Consider the following 11,272-nt stretch of genomic DNA (forward strand, 5'->3'; position numbering starts at 1 on the left):
TCTATAAGCTTTTAATAAAAGGGAAAACAACTGGGGAGCATGCAAATGAAATCTGGAAAAGAAACAAGAGACATGTACAAAATACTGCCACTGTTGTGTGTGTGTGTGTTTATTCTACTGCAAATTCATTTCCAAGACTGCTTTCAGAGAAATTGGTCTCAAGCAAAGACCCCAAAATAACGACTGTGAAAATTGGAAAACTCTATCTAATATTTCATCTTTGGTGTGGCATCCCCTTGATTTAAACTTGTCTCCATACAAGGACAAATGACTAGTTAAACCCTAACCATACATCTCCCTTTTCCACTTTCAATCAAATATGGCATTAAAATGTTCTCCTAGAATAAACTCTCCATCCAGAAAAGCCTCCCCTTTATCTTAGACAGCCAAGATTTCTCTGATAGTGGGTTGAGTTGGAGCATAAAAACCAAAGGATGCAAGAAGGAATTAATCTGTAACATCGTACAGTAATATCTTTCCCTTAGCATTTTCGATACAGTCATTGCAGGAGAAGAAAACATGAGCTCTGCCAGTATCTGCTCCCACTTCTATTCAGAGTCATTTCTGAAGAAGAATCGTACAATATTTTGTTCTTCATTCTTTTAAATCAGGAAAAGGGGAGTCTCTTGAGAGTCATATTCCCTGCAGGGGACCTCAGCTCTCAGAAGCTTCAGCCCTCTTGGTCAGTGGTTTGGGATTTTGGCAACCAAAGTCCAAAACACCTGGAAGGTTTAACTTTGGGAATCACTTTGGAAACTAATGGGCTGCCCTTGGGATGCCTTCAGGAAGAGTCTGAACCACTGTCTGATAGTGAGGTTGAACACATACTCTGCCTTGTTGGTGCTGCCTTCTATGATTCTGTTACTGTAACTTGGAGCATCTCTCTAGGTGAGCAATGCTCTCCAAGCTCTTTCTCTGTCCATCTAGACTGAGCTTGCTTCAACTGGAAGAGGGATGAAACACCTCTTTCTGGGTTGGATTTTGCCTTCTGGTCTGAGTATGTTTCAATGCCTTCTTGGCACATGCCAACATCAACTTGACTCCAAGTGCTTGGCTTGACATTGATGACTCCATAAGGGCCATTCCTGAAGCCACTAGCAAATAAAGATCTGGTGACTGACAGAGACATAAATGGCCCTCCACTTCGAAATACAGCCAGGAATAATGGCAGATAAACAGTTAAAGAAGAAGTGTCAGTGGTCCATGAAGAAAAGGATTGATGGTAAGATGATGTGTCCATATATCCCTCTTGATTAGACCATGGGCTGCTGGTAGGAAGACAAGACCAATAACCCATCTCTTAGTTAAATTCTGCATGCATGGATGCACAAACAAACAAGTGTAGAGGGTGGTTGACAGCAGCGAGAGCTATTCAGATCCACAAGAAGATGCTCGGAAACTCAATAAATACATGGACCAATCTTTGTGGCTCTCATTGAGTGGAGCATCAGGTAAACCTATGGAGATGAAAGAGCAACGTCTGCAATTATTTTTTATCCAAAGGAGAGGGGGCTTTGCAGAGTTTTAAAAATAACTGCGATTAAGCAATCTCTGGAAATGCAGATCTCCAGAGATTAGAAAAAGGGGAACTCCTCTGATGTGTAGCGGCAAGACAACCCTCCCATTCTCGATATGTAGAACAGGCTGGTGACATCTGAAAGAGGAAGTCCCCAGAGAAGAGCAGCTGTGACAGTGGCTTTGCAGAGATCTGCTGAGCAGAGAGAAAAGAGCGCACTTTGAGCTTCTTGCTCCTGGTATCCAGGGCCAGGCCTCATCTTGGTGGGATCCCCTCCGAAGAGCAGAGGAATCCTTTCTCTTCTTGGAGTCCATCACTGGCTCTGGCCCAGCTCTCTTTGTTTTCCTTAATTGTTTAAAAAAATTCTTCATGCAACAAGTGATGAAGCTATTTTTTCCAGATCACATGAGCCAAGGTGTGGGAGAACTCCTTCAAGAGCACAGACGCGAGAGCAAAGGGGATCAGAGGGAGATATGGGGCAAAACACTGAGGACTTTATAAAGGGACGAACTCTCCGCCGGAGAAGAAATCTTTCTTCAGAGTGAATCGTCCTCAGGAAGGGTTCAAAGATATGACTGAAGAAGGTGTCGCAAGGCCGTTTCATCCTAAAATCCAAGCCTACCTCTATTTTTTCACGGTGTCCCTCACTCTTTGCCTGCTTGCAGCCTTGGGGATTATCGTGGCCTTAGTGCTTCAACGGACGGTAAGTTATCTCCTATTCATGTTGTCCTCTTGTCCAGAGATATGCTGCTTCTTTTAAGGTACCTATGTTTGTTGGTCTAGATCAGTGGTTCTCAACCTTCCTAATGCCGCAACCCTTTAATACAGTTCCCCATGACCCCCAACCAATGGTCTTGGTCCCTAAGACCACTGGAAATATGTGTTTTCTGATGGTCTTAGGCAACCTCTATGAAAGGGTCGTTCGACCTCCAAAGGGGTTGCAACCCATTGGTTGAGAACTGCTGGTCTAGATTCATCTTAATTTTAGAATCAAGGAGTTGGAGAGGATCCCAAGTGTTATCTTATTTAATCCCCTGAGATAACCATCCAAACTCCATTCAAAACGCTCCAAGGAAGGAGAGTCACTTTTCAAAGCTTGTTTATTCCACCATCAAAGAGTTCTTACCATCAGGAGGTTTGTGTGGATGCTCTTCTCTTGTCATCTGGCTTCGTTGCTTCATGTTCTATCCTCTGAAGCAAAAAGAAACAAGCTTGCTTCCACATGACTGACCTCCAGGTATTTGAAGACGGCTGTCATTTCAGCTGTCAATCTTTCCTTGAGGCTTAATCTGGGGACGAAACCAAATTCCTGCTGTAGGAAATCACTCCATTGCACTGTCAAGGATAGGTTACTGGAGCTGACACTGAGGCTGACATCTTTATTCCGTAAAGGTAAATCCCATCAACATTTAGGTTTCACATTCATTGGGACATGGAACTTTATTCCTGATCCTGTTAGTCTGTAGGACACCATGTAGGTCAGGGATTGGCAAGTTTTGTCCCTCCTGATATCATCGGACTGTAAATCCCATCAGTCCTAGTGACAGTCTCTGGGGAAGGATGTTGGCAGTTGCAGTCCAACAAGATCTGGATGGATGAAAACCATGCATGCATGTGTATGTATGGTTGAGAAAGTTGGACAGTAAAAAGAAAGCTGACTGGGAAAGAATCAACTCATTTGAAATGTGGTGCTGGAAAAGAGGTTTGTAGACACTATGAACTGCCAGAGTGACTAATAAAGGGGTTCCCAGAGCAAATCAAAGGGCCAAAACACCCTCCAAAGGTGCCAGATCCTGTCTGATCTTAGAAGCTAAATGGGATCAACCCTTAGCACATGGATGGAGACTGCCATGACATACCAGAGGCTGTCAGATATCTTTCAGAGGAGGACAATGGCAAATCACTTCTGAGTATTCCTTGTCTAAGAAAACCCTATCCATTTCATGAATCTGTCAAAAGTCAACAGATGATTTGAGAAGGTTAATCCACACATTGAGCAAACCAAGCCTGAACTCTCCCTAGAAGCCAAACTGACCAAACTGAGTACTTTGGTTATATCATGAAAAGATAATAACACCTGGTAAATCAGAAGGCAGTAAGAAAAGAGGAGGGCCACATTATAGGTAGGTAGATTCAACCAATGTGTCCATCATAGCCTGGGTGTATAATGCATGTACACTCCTTTGTATGTACCTACCCTACCTATACAACAACTGAGAGTAGGCACCTTGGTCAAAGAGCCACGAAGCCTTGAGCGAGAGGAAATGGGGAATGCCCACCACAACCCACAAGCGCATTGTCAAGAAGCAACGGAAGTAGTATTATGCTTTGTTGCTTCAGAATGAGTGCTCTTACTCAGAGGGAAATTTATGCAGACCTTATCAATTGGTTGATCAAGCTATTAAAACCTGTGTGAATCATGGAGTAGGAGGTCTTGTAGCCTGTTACAGGCACAAACATCTATGAATAATACATCACCTGGGTGCCAATTGATATGAGACCTGTGTGCAAACTGGAGTGGGCAACTGTTGAGACATGAAAAACTGCATTGACCTCCCATGAGAACTTAGAAGACCATGATCTACATTTCCCCCATACATGATGAAATGCAATTGAGATGTCCTGTTGCTGTTTTACTCACACTTTATGGATGTGACTGTACATCTTTGGCAACGACATCATGTCCATATTCAGTTTGCAACTGCATCAACAGAGTTTGCCATGCGTAACCATGATACACGCAGAGGCACATCCTTGGACGGTGCACAGCTATGGCAAGGTTTGTTCGGGGGAGGTTTGCCATTGCTGTCCTCTGAGGCTGAAAGAGTGCGACTTACGCAAGTTTGCACAGTGGATTTCCATGACTGAGTAGTCTCCCAGAGTCCTAGTCCAACACTGAAACCACTACACCATGCTGGCTTTCAGTGTGTATTTCTCTACACACATCTGCAGGATTTTGCAATTCACTAACAGGGTTTCATTGCATTTCTGCAATTTAGCTACGGTTTCATAAAGTTACAAAATGTAGAGTGTGATATAAAGTTCTTTGATGGAGGAGATTAAATTATTTTACTTGCTAACTGACCTGGGGGAGATAGAAAAATCGGTCATCCTTGGCTCCTTAGTCAGACTCTTTGTAAACTTGGCACTTTTAGTATGCAATGAAACATGATCCCTTCTCCCAAAAGCGTCATTTCATTACACTTTGGCCTCGCAGGGGACAGCCTCACTGTAAATTTTACCATTGACAAAACAAATTTGATTTTTCTGGGGTGGGGAAAATAAAATAACAAAACATGTGCTATTCATTTCCTCGGGTGCATATTGCAATCATGCGGAATAAAAGGCATGTGTTATCTGTCATTTTTCTTTTCCATTAGAAGGCGTTCCAGGAGGTGTATGACATGCATCGATGCATGTAATTTTCTCGTAAACTTGTTCCTAAAAAGCAACATGAGCTACCAGCATTAAATCTTCTTTCCCTGTCTGCCTTGGGAGATGATGGTATTATTCTCATCGTGATATCATTCTCATGTGAATGTCTCGGTTGTTCCTCTTGCAGCCTCAGCTTGCTTCCTTGGAAGTGAAATCAAAAAAGAAGCCCTTGGTCAGTTTGATTTCACAGCTTGTAACTTTAATATTTCCCAGATTGTGCGACAAGTTGCACAAAAATCAAAGCCAGAGCTTGCTGCTCAGTGTATGGCAGAGATTAGACATAGTTTGGGCTATGCTAGATTAAAATAGCAATGCGAGAACATTGTTGTTTCAAAGAGATGGGTTCCATTAAAAAATAATCAAGTTTAATGAATTTAAGTTACACAGATATGGATAAGGCCATCATCTATGTAACTCTGTCCTTGTCTTAAAGGGATCTACAGCAGAGTGTGATGGACATCGGAGAGCAGAAATGCAAGGTAAGATCATGTAAATTTGGCCAATACAAATGAGCATCTTTGGAATAGGTGGGTTGGCACTTGAAGAGAACATAGAGGCACTCAGGGCGAGGTGTTCTGATGTGCCTTGGTACCCATGGAACAGGGCGAGGTGCTCTGATGTGCCTTGGTACCCATGGCACAGGGCGAGGTGCACTGATGTGCCTTGGTACCCATGGCACAGGGCGGGGTGCACTGATGTTCCTTGGTACCCATGGCACAGGGCGAGGTGCACTGATGTGCCTTGGTACCCATGGCACAGGGCGAGGTGCTCCGATGTGCCTTGGTACCCATGGCACATTGGCCATATTGCACCAGTCACTCCCCCAATGTGCAAGAGATGCCCATACATTGTAACATCACATCACATTGTGAAACTACTAAATTTGTTTTTGCACCCATGAGGCCATTTACAAGAGCCAGTGCGGTGTAGTGGTTTCAGCTTTGCACCACAACCCTGGACACCAGGGTTCAAGTCTCCGCTCAGCCATGGAAAGCCATTGGGTGTTCTTGTCATCCACTCTCAACCCCAAAAAACCTTGCAACAGGTTCATTTTAGGGTCACCCTAAGTTGGGAATGACTTGAAGGCACATAACAACAACAACAAAGGTCATTAAAAAGACCCAAGTCCCATGCAGAACGTTGGCCTATGCTTAGAGAGTTCTAGCACTAAAGCAATTGCCCTTTACTTGAACTAATATCAACCGCATACAAAACCTCTTTGGCACCAGGAATACAACTTTTTTTCCTGCATTGTCATTGTGATATTACTTTCTTTGTGTTTCATCTTTGTTCATACCATTGAACCGTTCGCAGTTCGTTGTTCATATCGTCAAACTGTTCTCTAAGGAAATCTGTCCTGAGTTATGGCTCTACATTTAGCTTGGATGACTCCTCTCTCCTGAGGTTTGTCTGGGCGGGATGAGAAACAAAAACGAGTAACGAAAGATGTAAAAGCTTAGGCATAAATTAAAATTGGAGTGTGTTTTATTACAATGTTTTACTTGGCAATTGTTTGAACATCCCTTACGGGGTGAACTTTTGGAGCTTCAGAGGTTCAACAACCGCCACCAAAATGTTGCAAGAGAGTGTGGATTTCATAGGAATCTTTAGGAGTGGTTTTGCCATCTTCCTCAAAGATATTACCTGGTATCCATTGGCGGTCTCCCACTCAAATTCTGATCAGGACTGATCCTGCTTAGCTTCCAATATCAAACAGGATCCTTGATCAATTTCCTTTTACTTTGGCCTTATGGCCAACACTGTAAGACAGCGCTGTAGGTTCATCCAACATACAAGAAACAGTGGCACTGGCTTTGCACTGACAACGATTACATCTCTGGTGTGATTGATTTCATGGTTACTGCTTTCACGTCTCTGTATTCACCCACGGCCACGAATCCCATCTTAACACCCCTTCATTTATCCAGCCAAACATTCATCTCAATTAATTGGCGATCGCTGTTTCCAATTTATCCCCTGATGATTTATAGCCAAGGAATGAATAAGCTGGCGTAGGGGTATGTGTGTACACCCAAAGGCCCACGGGAGCATGCTTGTGTGAATAAAATTGCCTTTAAGTACCTGTAGGTGTTGAGTTAATAGTGTCCTGCTCTCTGCTAAGAAAGAGAGAGAGAAAATAATGGAATGAAGATTTATTGGTTGGTTTTAATAGCTGCAAATCAGCTTGGCAAAGCAAATTCGGCCATGAGCACCTCATTAATGCAGATGGATTAACTAGTTCCTGGCGAAAAAATGTCTGCATCTGAGAATCCTTCCCATAAGAGTGAATCCTTCACACTTGAAATGGAGACTTTCACTGAAGTTGTGTTCATTCATTGATCCATACTAGAGATGCAGGCCAAGATCTTGCATCATGGTCTACCTTTTGTAACTTTACCAATCCATGGTTATGTTGCGCACCCACATCTGGGTATTGGCAAGAGTGCTCCAATGAACACCAGGTACTTCTGATGAACATTTAGCACTTCAGTTCAAATTCTTTTTATCGGAGTTGCTTGACAATCTAAAAACGGTGATGCTTTCAGAGAGGTTGGCAAACACACCTGGATTCCAAAAGAATCGCGGTTTGAGTGTTGGCCTTACAATGATTCAAAGCATCACTCCACCCATAGTCCAACCTTACTCACAGCCTTGCCACCTTGATGAGTGAACCTGTCCTTTTTGTGTTTCTTCCAAGTTTCTTTTATTTTCTCCATCCGAATAAAAAGAGGGCTCTTTGTGCAACACTTTTGCGACCACAGACTCCCTTTCCCCCTTTATTTCAGTGCCATATTTTCATGCATACTGTATACTGTAGAAGCCACTTGTGGCGTCATTGTGTGCTTACAATACAGCATTGTACAGGTATTCATGCTTATATTTGTACTCGTTGTTGTTGTTTGTGTGCCTTCAAGCTGTTTCCGACTTATGGAGATCCTGTTTCTTAAAACAATAGCTTCTTTCCAGTTGTTTTAAAATGAGCAACCCTAGCAAACTATTGAAATGAATTAATATCGCCTGAGCAGCGTCAACATCTGGGTTGTGAATTTTGCATTCCTGATCAGCAGAGGTCAGTGGTCTCTTTCATTTGAGGAGCAAGTATCCGCTTGCAATCCATGAAGATTTAAGCAAGCTTCCAACCATCTAAGAAAAAATTGTGACTTACATCACCAAAGCAGATGTAAGCCATCTGTGTAGCGCAAAGGCCAAATATTTGTATCACCGCTTCTGGCCTGTAATAATTATCTCAATTATTATTATTTCTGGATTAAAGAGAGTTTACTGTCCCGCCAATGCAAGGCACAAGGCCAGAGCTTGGATAAGTTGTCTCTTCTGACACCTACAGTTTCCAGAATGCCTGAGCAAGTATGGATTCTGGGAGAAGCAGCGCAAGAAAGGAACTTTTCCAAGCTCTGCACATGACTTCCCTCTTTTGGTTAAGGTTATGGAAGGAAAAAAAATGGCATTATCTGAATACAGAAATAGAGAACACCAGCAGGGCATGGGTCCAAATCTGAACTTCCTGGGGTCCCAAGCTGTTCTCCAGGTGTGAACTTCTTCCTATAATGTAGGAGCCCTAAATGATCTAGGAGAATTTCATTGGGTCAAGAAAAGAGAAGAAACAGCTATTTAGCCAGAAACATTTGACTGAATGTGTGTTTTTTTATTCCCTTCATTTTATCTTATGGGAAATATCAGGAGCGGCCTCGATGAGTCCACAGACCATGGCATCTGAGAAAGCAGCAGCATATCTTCAAGGTTTGTATGGGTCAGATGGGGAAACCTATGGTCTCCACCACATGTTGTTGAACTCCAGTTCCCATTGATCATAGCTAGGATGGGCTAACATTTATGAATGATGCAGCTGTGGTCCTTTTAGTTTGGGATGCAGTTGACCTGTATTACATTATGGAAAGATTTGGTCCTCCAGATATTCTGGCCTATGTCCCGTCAACCCTGCCCAGCAAGGTCAGCGGTACATGGAGAGAAGCAAGTCTTCATTAAACATCTTCTTGAAAGAAGCAATGAGTAAATTTCACAATTTTCTTCTGCCTCTGAGAAAGTTTGGTGGGACATGGGATTATGTGACCCCACAAAACAATAATGATGTGGATCAAGGGAATCATCTAAACCTTATTGGTCAAGATTGGCTCCAGGAGCTGGCATAGCCAAGCACTTGCCAAGACCGTCCAAACTAGGATGGTTATCAGGCTGGAGGACAGAAGGAAGTGGAACCACAGAAGTAGGAAATAGAGCCCTGCTGGGAGTTGGCATCACGATGCACCTACAATAATCTGTGATCCAGTATGGGACCTCTTGCTATTTCTGGGGCCTTCTGATCTTGACCTTGCTTCCTGTTAATTCATTGGCAACAGTGGTTGAGATCCAACATGGTTGAGTGTAGCCTAAGAGTTCTGCCTGAGAAACTCTGGTATGGCTCCCTGTCACTGTTTCACTGTGATAGCCATACACATGCATATACTTCCATTGCTAGTGGAGAGTGGAAAAGGAATTAGAGAAACACCTTGATATAACCATAGCCAGAAGAACATCCTTCACTGAAATAAACCCAAGGGCTCTGTAGGACTCAATGGATGATGCCATTGGTCTGTATCTGGCTATCAGGACATAGGTAGATGCACTATTCCTTTCCACTCTCCACCAGCAGAAGAAGGAAAGGAGACAAAGTCCCGCATGCTATGTGATGGTCTATACCAGCAACAGAACCACCAAGGAGGGGGTTATTGCTGTGCAATTGTAAGCTTTGTGCGGGGGAGGCTTTGGCCATCACAGAGGAAGGGAATATCAACCTCTGCAATGATGGAAAAAATGCAAACATAAATGGAAGGTGGACTTATGCTTGTATGAATGTCAGCCAATGGGGAGTGAATAGTGAGAAGAGTGAGTTGAACTTCAGAGTCAATTCGACCTGTTCTCTTATCAGGGCGGTGCTACAAGTGGGTGCAGAGGGTGAGATAAACAGTGGAAGAAATGTACTTGGAGAGGAGTTCTACTAGCAGAGTATTTTCCTAGAATCCCCACTTCCAAAAATAATCTAGTGGAATCTAGCCTACTATTGGGTGCCAAGTTTCTGCATGCAAGAGAAGTTAGAATTAGGCTGATAACCTTTCAAAGGTTCTTCCAAACTATGTGTGTGTGTTCTCCCTTCTGCTTTTCCAGTGTCACAGCCGATCAACCAGTCACGACTGAGGTGGCACAAGGAAGGAATTCTACACAACTTCCAGTATGACAATGGGAACTTGGTGGTCCAGGAACCCGGCACCTACTTCATCTATTGCCATTTGCAATTTTACATCCCCAAGTGCGGGAGCACCATGAGCGAACTAAGGCTGGGCCTTCTCATAAACAGCACAATCAGGAAGGAAACGGTCCTCACTTTGTGCAGTTCCCACAAGACTTCCGAAGGAATAAGCCATGACCTCTCCTCAGTACTTTTAGTTGAACTGAAGAAAGGGGATTGGATAGAAGTGGAGGTCGATCCGTTCATCTATTTGGACACAGGCACCTTCCCCACGAGCAACGTTTTGGGCGTCTTGAAGTACACTGGTGAAGACTGGAAGTGCCCTTTCCTTGGGACAATAGCTGGACAATGCCTTTAATTAAAACTATAGGAGGATCTGAAGTTTTATGGACAAGATCTTTAACCACAATCTGACCACCGGTGGAGCATGAAGGTCCCTGACATAGCTCCAACGTCTCAGCCATTGATTGGACAAGAGCATAGTCTTCTTCCTTCTTCTATGACTTTACAGCCAGTCAATGGCCAGGAGGGCAAGACTGTTGCAGGAGCCATCCAACCGTACAACTGGAGCAATAGAGTTGCACAAGGAGATATGGATGTGTATACCTCCTTGCACAATACCTAAAAAAGTAATGGCCTATATTTAACTATATTTAGACAACATGAGATATTTAACCCTCGTTATGTTAAAATGCCTGTTCTCTGTCTCTCTGTGTGTCTGTTTATTTGTGGATCTGGTACTACTGAAGATCAAGGGTACTTCTCAACCCTCTCCAAGCCCCCCAGCAAAAGAAAAATGGTACAAACAGAGTCTGAACAAGCAGAGGAATAGAGAGCGAGAGGGGTTCATCTGGCATTTTTATATCTTTCTGTTCTCGTCCTAGAAAGAAATAAAATTGTGGTCTGATGTGTTTTAAAGCCACAGAGGTTCAACTGATTTCAGCAAGAGAAAACGTAAATCCTCGTCATCATCATCTCATCATCAAAAGTTAGGAAAAATAGTCCTACTCTTACACATCTGTTTTATACAATCCTATACATTCGGAGGCTTTCTTGGC

At 43.3% G+C, this 11,272-nt stretch overlaps 1 protein-coding gene across 1 annotated transcript; it reads left to right on the plus strand.

The window, feature by feature from the left end:
- Positions 1-1,164: 1,164 nt before the first annotated feature.
- TNFSF8 (TNF superfamily member 8) lies at positions 1,165-11,063 on the plus strand. The gene is made up of 5 exons (XM_042478700.1): positions 1,165-1,222; positions 2,008-2,219; positions 5,385-5,430; positions 8,651-8,710; positions 10,133-11,063. Exons 1-5 carry the CDS (start codon positions 1,165-1,167, stop codon positions 10,570-10,572), a joined length of 816 nt encoding a protein of 271 aa, XP_042334634.1. The 3' UTR covers positions 10,573-11,063.
- The last annotated feature ends 209 nt before the right edge of the window (positions 11,064-11,272 follow it).

Source organism: Sceloporus undulatus, chromosome 7 (assembly GCF_019175285.1).
Source record: "Sceloporus undulatus isolate JIND9_A2432 ecotype Alabama chromosome 7, SceUnd_v1.1, whole genome shotgun sequence".
Classification (NCBI taxonomy): domain Eukaryota; kingdom Metazoa; phylum Chordata; class Lepidosauria; order Squamata; family Phrynosomatidae; genus Sceloporus; species Sceloporus undulatus.

Coding starts and splice junctions, on each gene's coding strand:
- TNFSF8 (XM_042478700.1), top strand. CDS start 1,165: ATGGCAGATAAACAGTTAAAGAAGAAGTGTCAGTGGTCCATGAAGAAA. Junction 1,223..2,007: donor CATGAAGAAAAGGATTGATG/GTAAGATGATGT, acceptor CAAAACACTGAG/GACTTTATAAAGGGACGAAC. Junction 2,220..5,384: donor CCTTAGTGCTTCAACGGACG/GTAAGTTATCTC, acceptor CTTGTCTTAAAG/GGATCTACAGCAGAGTGTGA.